Source organism: Scleropages formosus, chromosome 9 (assembly GCF_900964775.1).
Source record: "Scleropages formosus chromosome 9, fSclFor1.1, whole genome shotgun sequence".
Lineage (NCBI taxonomy): Eukaryota > Metazoa > Chordata > Actinopteri > Osteoglossiformes > Osteoglossidae > Scleropages > Scleropages formosus.
The window spans coordinates 9647417-9661838 of NC_041814.1; the positions used below are offsets into that span (position 1 = coordinate 9647417).

Sequence of the window (14422 nt, forward strand, 5' to 3'; positions counted from 1 at the left end):
ATGAATTTAGAATGAATGTATATACTGGTACAAAAAATAAAAACTGTTCCTGCATGGCATCCCTGCAAGTCCCCTTCAAGAGTTAAGAGAATTTTGTAAATCCCAAGTGGCAGGTTTTATAAATTTGGATTTTTGTTTCTTGTTTGCTCTTCAATATATTTTGATTTTTATTTATTGTTTTCGGTGCAGTTACTATTTCAGTCGTACTGTAGAAGAGCTTTCGTGATACGTTGGGAGTGTTTTTTTTTTGAAAGACAGCCTTATTAATAGTGATAATTATCTGCATGGTAGTGTCACAGTCTGAGCTGTCAGTAACTAGATGTGGAAAGTGGCAAAACATTTGGAAGTAGACCCGCAACAAAATTTATGGTAGCTGAACTTTTTGGAGCAAACTTCCAGATCGTGTGTGTTGTTCAAATTTTTCCTATTTGATGTCTGTGTTTAGGTTTCTATACTAAACAAAATCCAGCCATTATATGAATTATTACTATTATTAATCATGGCCAGTGCCCTTGCGCTTCTGAGTCGGACTTATGACATCTCTATTAGTACTGGTAATTTAAGTTGGCTGTCACTCTTGAGTCCTCACAGGCTAAAAGCAAGTTCTGTCAAATCCCACGTTTTCAGAATTGGGCTGTATCACAATGGGGTCATTCTGTGGTTTCCTGTGAAACAGATTCGGTGGTGGCAAGATAAGGTGGTGACTTGGTTCCTTAATCACAAAAGGGAAGCGTTCAATAATGTTTAACCAGTCCAGCCGGGTCAAGAATGTTGGCCCCTGGTGAGTGAACAGAATTCCTGATGCAAGTGATCTCGCCTTTGAAGGGGGCTCTGATCCCCTTGCATCGAGCTTTTTAAATCCACTCACCCGTCGATGGAGGAATCCCAGACCAAACTAACCGGGGGGGTCACTTTAAGTTTACTTTCTCATAGAGCACTCTTACTGAAAGGCACCACCAAAGAAACAGAATCTACACAGCTTTAACACTTGGACAGAAAAAGAGGCGCATTTCTCTTCTAAATTATGGCTGGTGGAGCATGGGTGCCAGTCAGACTTCAACAAGTGGCCTGCGTTTTATTTCTCACATATTGTTTGGAGAACTTTGCATTGGTGGCCTTTATATAGTAAAAACTTTAGCTGGAAACCAAACCACCACCATGTTGAGTATAACACACTGTTTTAGTTTGTTTTCTGGTAAAACAACCCTGAATCTTTTTATGTAAATTTGTTTTCACATGAAAATGATTTTGCCTGTAACCATATTTGGTACTGAGAGCCCAGGTACAAACTGCGCTCATGCAGCGGGGTTTTGCTCACACTGTTGGCCTTGTGACTAATGCCATCATCTCAAAGGTTGTGTGTGTGTGTGTGTGTGTGTGTGTGTGTGTGTGTGTGTGTGTGTGTGTGTGTGTGTGTGTGTGTGTGTGTGTGTGTGTGTGTGTGTGTGTGTGGTTTTTTTTCCGACATGTGCATGGAACAGATGAAGGATTCTCATGTTGGGGGCTCCTTTAGGGATCACAGTGGGGGGGGAATCGAATTGCCCTCCTTTCTGTTTTTCTCATATTATTTTGTCTTTACAAATTTTCAGCACAAGCTATATTAATGCATTTCTACCTTCAGACAGCCTGCGGGAAATAAGATATATATTAAATGTCCTGTTTGACTCGGTATATTGGTCTTGGGGCCATATTTCTCGTCTTACCCCAGTAAATTAACGATGCGGTGTGTGTGTGTGTGTGTGTGTGTGTGTGTGTGTGTGTGTGTGTGTGTGTCACAGACGCGCTGTTAGCGACTGTTGCCCGAATCACTTCGACTTCCATCAAATCCAAAAAGTCAAGAACACAAATTAATCTGTCAAGCGATTTGAAATGGCAAATATCAGAATAAAGACTTTTTTTTTTTTTTTTTTTTTTTTAAAAAAAAAAACTCCTTTGTCTTGTCAGTATTTCACTCTGAATATTACACGTATAAATCCATTTTTGTTGAAAGTTTTTTTTTTTTTAAACAACTTTCTTGAACTTATTCCGGCTTCATTGTGTCCAACAGACCAGCGAGAATAAAGTGCGAATAAAAATAAAGTGAGGAAGAAAGATGGATGTGAACTCACGATTATTTTAATGCAGAACTGGAATCACACGCATTTTGAGTTAAAATTAGTATTGATAGTTTGTATTGTTGTTGGGTAACTATCTAAACAAGTTTTAAATTACGGACAGTTTAAGAATAAAATATATACTTTTTTTTATCATTAAATTGGAACTGTGTTGTAATACAAAAACATTTTCTAGCAATTTTCCGTTATCTAGTTTGTGTTCAGTTCTATAAAAAGATACAAGAATGATTGTTTTTTTGACAGTCTGAACAATCTGTGTTTGCTGGACGCATTTTCAAAATTGCAGTGACTATGTTATGTTTTATATATTATAGTTTTTATATGTATTACATGTTCCACAGTTGTGCGTTTGGGATCTTAAGAACTGACTGTTGTAATGGGTTTATTATTATGAGAAACCAACAGAAGGTGCTGATAGTTGCTTTCAAACTGTTAATTATAATTATTATTTTACTTTATAAACCTGTACAGACTGGGTGCCTCATAACATGTTTTGTAGCTGGTGGTGTAGTACTTAGTCACTGCTTTCCTCTCGAAGGACCTTGGTTCGAATCCCACCTGCTGCTGCATGGTGCTGGAGCATCGTGACTCGCAATGAATGACTGGTGAAAACTGTATAAATACTGAATAAATGGGTTTAAAAAAAAAAAAAAAAAAAAAAAGCAGTGAAATGAACACAAGTAGATGTATTTGGCTGAAATCAGTGCTTCCTTAAAAAGTGGAAGGATCAGATTTGAAGCAGCAGTATTCCCGACACGAGAGCGTTTTCTCAATGTGTGTTTTGGAGAAACTGAGTTGGGAAACTTTGAAAGTTGTTCTAGTCTTTTTCTCCCGCTACTATATTTCACTTAGTCTATTTCCCTTTTCTAATTTTTTTTTTTTTTTTTTTTAAAAAGAACTGACGATCTCGTGCTTCTCCTCAGTGTCTCCCTTTTACACATGATGATATCATTCGGATGAACTGAAGATGTGTAACTTTCCCTCCGTTCGTACCCACATGTTGGTGTGTGTTAGTAAGAATCTGAGCATCCCTCTTCACGGCCAGTGCCACCAAAGGTCTTCTGAAAAGAGCCGAATGAAGCCTTTCGAAGTCACGTGTTTAATTTTACATTTCCAATATTTCGCTGATATTTTACAATAACTTTGACTGAACTGCCAAGTACCACGACGAAGTAATAAAATGTAGAACATCAATTCTTTCAAACCTTCAATAATTCTGTACTTACTGCACACGTCTTGTGATGAAATAAGAAAGTCTCAACATATTTATCAAGTCATAAAATATTAAACTTTCACTTTTTTATTACTGCCACATATTCCTGTGCTTCGATATATAGCACACTATATTAATTTTCTAAGAATTTTATTTGAACGAGATCTAAACTTCTACCATAATATGACATTTGTGTCTTTTTCGCATCATATTAAAAGTGATCTGAAAGTCTTTCATTTCATATTATTGCGAGACTGGTTTTAGCTCTGCTTCTAAATGGGCCATTTGAATGAAAAGTGTGGAAAAGCTTTGAAATTCAGCAGGGCGCGATTTAGTTTAAAAAAAAAAAAAAAAAGTATTTGCAGTGCTCTAATGATAGCAAGAAATGTACACAAATGAGGCATCACGATGTTAAAACACTTTAAATGCTTATTCTCTCCCTGTTTTTAAAGAAGTTTGTTTTTGAACGAACACCACATTATTGTGGCTGCCTTCCATGGAGCCCGTTATCGTGCGCTGGTGAACATTGTTAAAATAAACGGAAATGGTAAATATGTTCAAAAACAATAGGATTGTAACCACGTTGAATATTCATGTATTTACCATGGCGCCCTTCAGTTCCTATTTTCTTTTTTAAAATGCCAAGATTAAAAAAAGAAAAAAAAAAAAAACAGCCAGTAAACCTGTGGTATTCGGATTATCATGGCCTGGAATAAAGTGTTAAATGGAGCTGAGAGTGTTTCAATGGGCGCACTGGCGTGCGAACTCAACTAGAGTAATAATTGCTTCATAATTGTGTTCTTTTCCTTTTGCTTTTTCCTTTTCCTTTTTTTTTTTTTTTTTTTTTTTTCTTCTTGTCCGGCTCCTTGTTCTCCTTCTTGTCTTTCTGGAGCGCCGTGGTGCCGCAGAGCCACGTGGGCTCGGGATGGGCCCGCCGGTGACATCCAGGAGGCCCGGCGTCTTTGTGCGCAGCTCTCGCAGTTTAAAAAACACAGCCGATTGAAGCGGGGCTCCTCAAAGCGGAGCCCATTGTGGGCCGACACATTGAGTTTTGATTTGGGACAAATGGTGTTTCTCAAATTTCCTGCAGAAACCCATAGTCCATCTGTGATCTCAATGTGCGCTTTCTTAGGACACTCTTTTCTGCTGCGCTTCGTCTGCTGATGAGGCAGATGTAGGGGGGGCGGGGGGGGGGAGCTTGCATTTTAATTGCCCTGTGTGTATACCTGGACACATACACACTGAAAGCACTACAGCACTTTTTTGGAGGTGGGGGATTTGAATTAGACTCTACAATTTAAACCGAGATCATCCTCAAAATTCTTTTTTTTAAATTTTTTTTTATTTTTTAAACTACATGATGAACATCTCTGTTACTCGCGATATTCCCGCCGCATTGCCCAGTGTCCTTCATCCTCACTTCGTTGTAGCTTCACTCTAAAATGTTGTTCCCGTGTATAAGTTTCTCGAAGGATTGCGTTTAGCGCACTCCTCGGATGAGCTTATTTTCATCTTCAGCAAACCGCTCTCTTCCATTCTGGATTGTCGTTTGAAACCTGATGTAATTTTGTATGCACTTTTGCTTTATACAAATCTAACCCCTCGGACAACTTTTCAGCTTTAACAAGGGCGCAGATTATTATTATGAATATTCTAATTATTATTATTACACCGATAATGATATGATAGCAGTGATATGGATGTAGCCTCTACTGCTCGTGTAGTGCAGCATGCAGCTCTTTCATTAACAGAAAGGTGATGGAGTCTTCCTCCATTCCTCCTCCTCTTCCTCCTCCTCCTCTCTCTAAAGCTTCTCTTTTTCTACTCAAAAGTATTTTACTTTCAATGAGGTGATCAGATGCCAGCAGATCTAATCCGTGCCTCGGGGCTTCTAGAAACGAGAAGTGGGGTGGAAAGGAAGGAAAAAAAAAAAAAAAAAAAAAAGAAAAGGAAAAACTCAAGAAACGAGGAAAGAGCGACGTTTTAAAGGGCCAGAAAACGTATGCAACAGTTGTGGGAATGATGAGTGTAAAGCCACGTGTTTCTTGTCCACCCTTGGCAATATACTAACTGGAAACAACGGGCTATTATTATTTCCAGGGCGGTGGAAAATGAAGGGCTCTCCAAAACACTCTTTGCAGAGCTGAATCACCCCCGCACTCCATACTAGGCCCTGAAAGTCATATTTGTTTTAAAGGAAGTTCAACGCAATAATCATAACCACTGAAAGTGCTTCTGAGTTTCTGCTGCAAGCTGCGGCTCCCTCTCCTAATATCCGCCTCCCATTCGCTTCTGACAGCACCTACTGTGTCCTGGCAGAGAAGCTCCCGAGAAGGTGTCCCGGGTTCAATCGCAGCAGAGCAGAACGGTTTTCACGTCCTCGCTCTGTGGCATTTGCTCGTCGGAAATACAGGGCGTGCGACGCACACGTGCTCTCTGCTCTTATGATGATGTTGGACAAACGAGCGCCGTGCGCAGTTCCGGCGCTACGCTGAGGCGCAACAAGTTGCTCGAGGGAGAGAACCGATCCGCAAAAAAATCATGTGTCGCGCAAAACTCGACTCGAGGCGCTTTCCCTGCGACTGGTGTGAAAGGGAACGCGGTGTACTCACTGTATACAAGCTGGAATAAATGACGAAGCCTCGCTCTCAGTGTCTGTGTGTGTATGTGTGTATGCGCGCAAGTGCTCCGGACAAAAGCAACTTTATAGTAACAAATAATGGCTTATTTTGTGTAGTTATTTTAAGGCTTTGTCCCCTGCCTTGAGGGGGATGCCTCCCTTCGCTAAAGAGTCCTTCTTCACAGGAGCTTTTCAACTCGACTGGAGGTTAACAACCTAATGAGCACTTGGTGAAGAGATGAAGCGTGTAAATAGGCGCTGGTTTCCCCCAAACCGCGCGCTCCTCGCGCTCCTCGCGCTCCCCTCTATCTGCTACTCTAACCTCTGGGGCTCTTAATGGGCCCGAGCGTTTCGGCGCGAGTCCCCGGGAGGCAGGCCGGCTCCAGGCGCGCCGGGGCCGGGCGGCAGCGGCAGCCAGAGCGGCCGCTGGAATACCCCACCGGGGTGCTGGAGTGCAGGGACACAGGAACATGCTGTTACATATGTCGGGTCAAGCGTCCCTTTTGTGAGCCTCTAAAAAGGTGTAAAAACTCAGTCATCTGTAGCATATTTTAGGCGAGTGAAAAGCTTTGCGAGGGGTTTTTTTTTTTTTTTGCATAGGTCTAATGAACTGTTGAAAGAATGTTGAATTTTCAAAGTGCCCCCTAGTCACTTTTAATTGTGCGCTGGAATTTAATTGGAAATACTAGAGGAGCTAATTAAAAGCGGCTAATTATTTGGGACTGTTTGGAAAAGTAGTGCGAATTAAATACAAATAAGAATAAAGAATGGGGTTTATTTTAATATGAAAAATGAAATTGCTTTCGTTTAGGGATCAGATTATGCACGCGGTTCTAATTTTATTTAATTGCCCCGTGTTGCTGCGCTGCGTTAATTGCTGGGGAAAAAAAAGCGTTAAGAAGTTGGCGTTTTATTGCACGTCATGTGAAATCGACACATTTCATCTGTAGCTACCTGGAGGTGAATAAACGTGATTGTTCTGTGCAGTGTCACAATGACCAAAATTACACGAACACTAAACAAATGCGCGTGGATGATAAATAAGAGTTGTCACGTGTAATTCCAATTGGCCTGTGACAAGAACATCCTCACAGAACCACTTTTTTTTTTTTTTTTCCCCTGCCATATCTACATGTGGTATCATTATGAACATAGATTTACTTTTTAGATGGTAATTTTCATTCTTGTGAGATCGCCGCCGAGATAATTACTTTGAATGTCAGAAAGATTTAGTTTAATATCGTCTCTATTAGTCCGTCGGTTGGGTAATTAAAGGTGCAGATGAAAGCAGCGGGGGAAACAGATGGCATTTGCTTACTGTGATTCAGTGTGTAAACAGTTGGAAGTGGGCGATGGAGATGGCGTGGAAGCAGGGAGACACGGGGAGGAACGGAGGAGCCGAAAGCAGCGTGGACAGCACACATACCCACGTACCCGTGAGGTGTGGTTACAATAAAGAGACCGTTAGATGTGATCTGGCACGGAACGGGAACTAGTGTGAATGATGATGATGATGATGATGATGATGATAATTATTATTACTATTATTATTTTTATTCTTATTATTATTTTGTTGTTGTTACCATTAGGTGACTTACTTTATTAGCTAATCAATTTAAAATTATTTATCCTTTTATTCTGGTGGGTATTCTTACTGTATCAGACCAGGGAAAGTACCTTGATCTGGGGTACAACAGCAGAAATGGTATTCGAACCCTGCACCTTCAGATCCAAAAACTACAGTACCTGCTGAATAACTGATACGGTGTGTAGTTGGAATTTTAAAAAAGAAATTATCGTTCATTCATTTGTAAAAGCCCAAATACTATTCTATACTTCCCTGATTTTGTGTTTATAGTCCATAGTGTAAATGCATACGATTTAAGTGAATCTGCCACTTAATTTTAGGGATTAACGCATTGTAAACCATCTTACTTTCTAAAAAAATTAAACATTTTCGAGTATAAAATTACACTTGAATTAATAAATTGAAGCGAGCTGATCATATATAGAAAAGTCATATTCAGATTTTAATATGCATATGTCTCTGAAGAGTTAAATTCATATAATTGAATCAAGGTTTAAAAAAGGTCACTTTCGAGCTCAGAACTTTGTTTTTCCACTTGTGTGTAAAATGACAAAGCCAAGAAAGAATTCCTTGGAAGTCGCTAAATAAAACTACATTAGGTGATTTCTTGATATAGCCGACAATTTGTTTGCCTGTCGTTATATGTGCTCATGTAGAAATAAACTATAATTTAAATTTAAAGTGTCTCTTTTTAAAAACTTGTATCAGTTGTCTTATTTCTAGGGCAATTTAAGGACAAAAGTATAAATTACATGGAAATGTAATTGTAAATGTAAGGAAAATCCAGAAGCAGGATAAATGGGTTTTTTTTGGATGTTTGAATTTAGTTATGAAATATTTATTTTCTAATACAGCTCTGTAAAAATTTTTTCAATAGACCTACGCTCTTCAATTGAATAAAAGTCGTGTAAAAAAAGTGCTTTTTAATCTAAGGCTTGATTAAACATGTAACCGGTTCGCAATCACATTTTTGAAACTGTACAATGAAATGGAATTAAGCAGGTTTATTATGTGAAGCCCATTTTGTGCGTGACGCGTGAGACACGAGTGGATCCTGGCGGTTTGCGCTCCGGTACGAGGCTCTACAGTGCAGTGATGGAGCGTCAACTTCGGAGCCCAGTTCCCGTGGAACCTCCTTTTCTTTCACACCGCTCTCTTCATTTCTTCATCTCTTTGTTCACAGCATCGTGCAAAAGTAAAACAATTCCGCGCGATCGTGTAGGCTATTCGGACAAAATACTGATACATTCTGAATATGTGTTGTTTTAACGCTCTAAATAACACTTTCAACTGTCTTAAAATGACATTAAGCAAGTGTTAAATTATGTTGTTTACAGAACAATAGAACAAATATTTCAACGTGATCCCTAATAATAATGATTGGTTAAGTAAAATTTATGTATAATACACATCTAAATGTTTGCGTAAAAATATATATAATTGGTTAAGTGTTTTTTAAATCAGACATGAATAATGTGGTAATTTTTAGACATTTTATATGATGAAATATATTTTACGACTTATAAACATTTCCGGGTGATTTCATAAAATTGTCTCCATAATTTATATGAGGAAATATCTGTATAAATACTTGAGGTAGTTAACGGTAATACGTAGCGAAGCAAAGGCACATAAATTGGAAATACCGTTAAGGAATGTAAACGCAGGAGAACAAACACTTATAAGGATTTATATTTTGAAGGAATACTTCTAGATGATATCTATAAATTATTTCCGTATTAGCGTGTCTCAAAAAATGAAGCTTTAATTCGTTACAGTAATCGATTAAAAAATGAATACTTTTATTTCCGTCCTCTTTCTTGACTTGTTAACTTTTTTTCACTTTACAGGCAGCATTTTAAATTAAAAAGGTGCATTCCGATTTACAAAGTTCTCATTATTGCATACTTTGTACCCGCGAAACCAAATAATTCTACATTTCAGCAGTGGCTGCGAAGAAACCAGATGAAGTAAATGCAATTATGCAAAAAAAAAAAATCCATTATATAAATTATACATTACATGTTTAATTCGAAAAGAATAGTTACATCCTTATTTCGTCAGTATGCTCTTTTGGCAGTTAATTAAATCCATGCACATTCCTTACTTGTTACTCATCCAGGTATGGGTTATGGTTACTTACCTTGGTCACTTTACGGGCTCCTTGACTGGCGATGACGTCATCGTAACAATTAATAACCGACTCCGCTAAATTGTACAGTAAGCCAGACTGGTCATTTAAAATTGGTTCTTAGTGGGTTTTAAATCTGTTAGTCTATTTAGATCTGTTACATCTAGTTTGGGAATTGCATGTCATGTACAGAGGAAAATGCACAAATAAAGCAAAAAATAAGAAGTATCAACCCCGTAGAGCCCTTTTTTTTTTTTGCATAATTAGTTATTTTCCGTGGCAGAAAATAAGAAATGAATGGGGAATTAAATAATTATTTTCTGGTTTTACACAGATGTTTGTTTATACTAAACGAAAGCTACTTTGATCTTAAATTCTAAAAAGTCTGTTTTAAGCAGTGTTGCAGCTCTGCAGGATCTCCCTCACATTTTGAACACTTGCTACTGAAGAAAGAACTCAGGTGGACACAGTTGAAAAAACGGACGAGCCAATCAGACGGCGCCTCCCTCTTTTGACCAATGACAGGCGCCACACTGTTGTCAAATTTTGTCTAATGAAAACGCAGCAGCAACAATAGAGAGAGAGAAGATGTGTATCCAGTAGCAACCTCTCTACTTAGTTAGTGTCTCAGCACGGACACGGCGGGAGCGTCCACGTCCACGTCCGCAGCCGAAACGCACTCAATTCGGCTCTCAAGCTTTCTAACAGATCAATGAATGGAAGCCAATGGATTTTAAATCCGATGTGCAGTGTCTTTCTTCAGAACTGTAACTCGGCACGTGGCACATCCTAAGATCGTATCCGAATATCTCGTCAACGCTTGCATTCGGTGAATAATCGCGTGTTTTTACCCGTTTTCAGCTCGTTTCTCGAGTTTTTGGATCGCCCGCCGCATTCATGAAAGGATTGACATTGTCAGGAAACATCCAAGTGTCAGAAGAAGCCTGGAGGCGAAACAGAACTTTGAAGACTCTCACACAGTCAGCGCATGGACGTGTCTTAGTGCGTAACTGTTGAAAAGCAGTTGTTGGCGGTGAGTGCGTATTTAAGTGTAGCGAAAGAAAGAAATACAACGATTTCTACGTAACGTCGTCATCAGCGAACGGCCAAGGGAGCGACGACTCACGTTTCACCGACCGCGCAAATGTTTCCGTTCAGCTTCGTCAACTTTTCAGTTTGCACGTAGCCGAGCTAAGACGCTCTCTAGATCTCACATTTATTAATCCTCTGCAATCCATCACAAAATAATAAGCAATCGTTGATGGTATTTCCTTCCTGACAAAAATTAATATTATAGCGACGGACAGCGCGACAAAAAAGAGTTGCTGATCAAATACGTCGCTTCCTCTCACGCCGAAACAAGAAAGATGGACATGCGACCAGAGATGCCCACGGCCCCCGCCGGGTCCCAGGTCCACCCTGGAGCCGCCGCCGCCGCCGCAGCCGCCGCCGCGGCCGCCTCCATCCCGGCCTCCATGGCCAGCAGCCTCCTGCGGGCACCGCCGCTGCTCCTGCGGGCCACGGAGAAGTACCCGCGCACCCCGAAATGCGCGCGCTGCAGGAACCACGGCGTGGTGTCGGCGCTCAAGGGACACAAGCGCTACTGCCGCTGGAAGGACTGCATGTGCGCCAAGTGCACGCTGATCGCCGAGCGGCAGCGCGTCATGGCGGCGCAGGTGGCCCTGAGGAGGCAGCAGGCGCAGGAGGAGAACGAGGCGCGCGAGCTGCAGCTGCTCTACGGCACCGCGGAGGGGCTCGCGCTCGCCGCCGCCAACGGCATCATCCCGCCGCGGCAGAACTACGAGGTGTTCGGCTCCGTGAGCAGCGAGACGAGCTCTGGTGAGTCTCATATCCGTCCCTGTTCATCTTGTTAGACTTGTTAACTTAACGGGCTCGCCTGTTGTTGTTGTGCAACAAGGACTGTGCTGGTGTAGGCGTTGTGTTTATGAATCCGACAAGTTTTTATTATTATTATTATTATTATTATTATTAATAATAATATTTATTGTTGTTGTTACTGCTGGCCAGTTTGTCTGTAGCGTCTAAAGTTGTATGTTTAAAAAAACATGATGATTTACCAACTGACACGAAAAAGAAGGATTTTCTCAGCACGCTTCCTTCTCCCTAACTTTCGTTTCTGGTTTCACACTCGCTTCACTTGAAAAATGACGAAGCCTAAATAAAAGCGCAGCGAAGGCGGACGTCCTTGAAACGTGTCTCCCTTCTTGTTCCACAGATGGAAACGTGCAAAAGTTTGAGTTGTTCCCCAAAGCCCAGATGCCGCGCTCCGTGACGCCGCAACACGCTCTCGGCAAGTCCGTGTCCACGGACAGCGAATCCGTGCCTGGCATTTCGTCCCCGGACGTGCGACACGGCTCCGGCTCCGAGAACGGCGACGGGGAGTCCTTCATCAGCTCTCCTGTGTCCAAAGGTGTGAAAGACGGAGAGGAAACGCCCGGCTCCGTCAGTCCGCTCGGCTCCGACTCGGGATCAGAGACGGAGAAAGAGGAGCAGGACCCGTCGCCGTCGCCGTCGTCCGCCGCCTCCCGCCAGATGAACGCCATAGACATCTTGACCCGGGTCTTCCCGAGCCACAAGCGCAGCGTCCTCGAGCTGGTCCTGCAGGGCTGCGGGAAGGACGTGGTGCAGGCCATCGAGCAGATCCTCAACAACAGCGCGCAGTCCAAGGCTCCCGAGGAGTCGTGGGCGGCAGAGAGGATGCTCCAGAGTGTGCAGTCCCCCTCAGCCTCCGCCCCGAGGCCCATCCTACCGGGAGCCATGACTCTGAGCAACAGGTCGGCCTTCTCTCCCCTGCAGCCCAACGCGCCGCCCTTCGCCGCCGACCCCAGCGCCTACCCTCTCGGCACCCACCTGGGCCTGAACCCTCTGCGCCTCGCCTACTCGGCCCACAGCAGAGGACTGGCCTTCATGACCCCGTACTCCACGGCGGGGTTGATGCCCACCCTGGGCTTCAGGCCGCCCATGGACTACGCGTTCAGCGACTTGATAAGAGACAGAACGATGCTGCACAAGGAGCAGGGCTACACCAACGGACTGTACGGCCCTTTGGTGAACAACACCCCGGACAAACAGTGAGCGACTAGTCACGCTAGGGGTCCGGTCCATGCAGGAGATCACACAGGAGGAAGGACATGAGAAGGACCTCATTTGTAGGAGCAGGCGACTCTGGTGACGATTTACCTGCTTGTACAGACTTTTCGTTTCCCCGAGTTTCACCTGTCTTGAGGAGCATGTCAAGCCAACGTTTCTAAATGCTGCCTAAAGCCTGCACGTCGAGAACCACGACGTAGAACTAAATTAAAACCCTAAACATGTCCATTAGTGGCAAAGTTGAAAAAGCAAAAAAAAAAAGAAGAAAAAGCAGTCACATAATCTGATTGAGTAACTGTTTGGAATGACTGTGTTTCTTAATTATTTCTTGGTGTGGTGTTAGGTTAAACCAAATCTCGTGTAATCCTACATGACAAACGCTGATGCAACTTGACCAGTCGGATGAGTGACATACATTTCTTGCAACAAAAATAAATTACAAACAAATGATCACACTCTCAGTATCGGTCTTGAAAATTGTGGATTGCAGTTTGGTTAATTCTATATAAAGTCAAGTTATAGTTACCAAGTTTATAAGGTACATCTAATTTCAAGGGTCATGGTTGTTCGATAATTGAGAGTTCCAAGGGGAATTTTCTTTATATTTTTCCTTCTTTTCCTCTTATTTCTGTTACCAAAACTGTTGCAGCTCTAGTTACTAATATTGTCATCATTTGTGGGGATTAAGTAATTGCCATTCCTTTAAATGTACACGTTTCTTTAAAATCAATATTTTTAAGTTATTACTATAATGTGTAGCTATTTTCTGTGTCCAATCGATAACACAAAACCTAACGTTTCAACTAATTAATTTTAGGCATTTTCTGTTGTTTTTGTGCCTCTTTTGTAGTTCCTTTCCAAAATTACTGTATATTGCATTTCTAGATAATTATATTTGTAAACGTATTCTACCCAGGATAATCAGCAAAAATAGTTTAAAATAGTTCTGCAAATAATTCGCAGAAGATGCCATTCATAAATGTGCTTAAAGTCTTGCTTTCCTTTTATGTTGTCAGCTGTACAGTCCAATAATGTGTTGCATTCGCTAGAAATAAATGTTATTTTCTACAAATGGGGGTAATTGACAGGTTTATTTCATATATCGCACGTGCTCATACGGTTTAATCGACACGAAGAAACAAGCACCCAGCACTAATTTAGCGTTGGAAAATATCTGTGTAATAATAATACTGATAATTATTTTTGATAATATACATATACTTACCTGTATAGCACGATTACATTGTAAATTTGCAATTATCCGTAGTTTATTGAGAATATCTTTCAAAACATGAGGCAAAGTAGAATTTGTAAAAATTTATACAAATGTAGTTATGGCTTGTATTTTTTCCAAAATATGTTTGTTACACTAGGGAATATAAAAATCAAAATAATTAACACACCATACGTATTGAATGGAAACATCCAAAGCCCTGGGATGAACTGCAAATATTAAAAACAATAGAAAAACTTCCAGCTCCTTCACACTTCGTTTTGGTGATGTGATATAGTGCAACACTCTGCCGCTCACTGTGTCCGATTCATTTAAGTCGAGCTGTAATAATTTTATATTTATAGAGAACCATAACAATCAATATCAGTGAATTTCCTTTGTAGAGAACGGCGAGTGTCATTACAAGGCGCT

At 41.2% G+C, this 14422-nt stretch overlaps 1 protein-coding gene across 1 annotated transcript; it reads left to right on the forward strand.

Moving 5' to 3' along the window:
* Window positions 1-10777: 10777 nt before the first annotated feature.
* Window positions 10778-13421, forward strand: dmrta2 (DMRT-like family A2). Its single transcript, XM_029254948.1, has 2 exons — window positions 10778-11505; window positions 11903-13421. The coding sequence occupies exons 1-2, from the start codon at window positions 11034-11036 to the stop codon at window positions 12760-12762; spliced, it is 1332 nt and encodes a 443-aa protein (XP_029110781.1). The 5' UTR covers window positions 10778-11033; the 3' UTR covers window positions 12763-13421.
* The last annotated feature ends 1001 nt before the right edge of the window (window positions 13422-14422 follow it).

What these genes read in the sequence shown, in the direction of transcription:
- dmrta2 (XM_029254948.1), top strand. Translation starts at nt 11,034, where the DNA reads ATGGACATGCGACCAGAGATGCCCACGGCCCCCGCCGGGTCCCAGGTC. An exon ending in GAGCAGCGAGACGAGCTCTG is followed by an intron (nt 11,506 to 11,902) that starts GTGAGTCTCATA and finishes CTTGTTCCACAG; the next exon opens with ATGGAAACGTGCAAAAGTTT.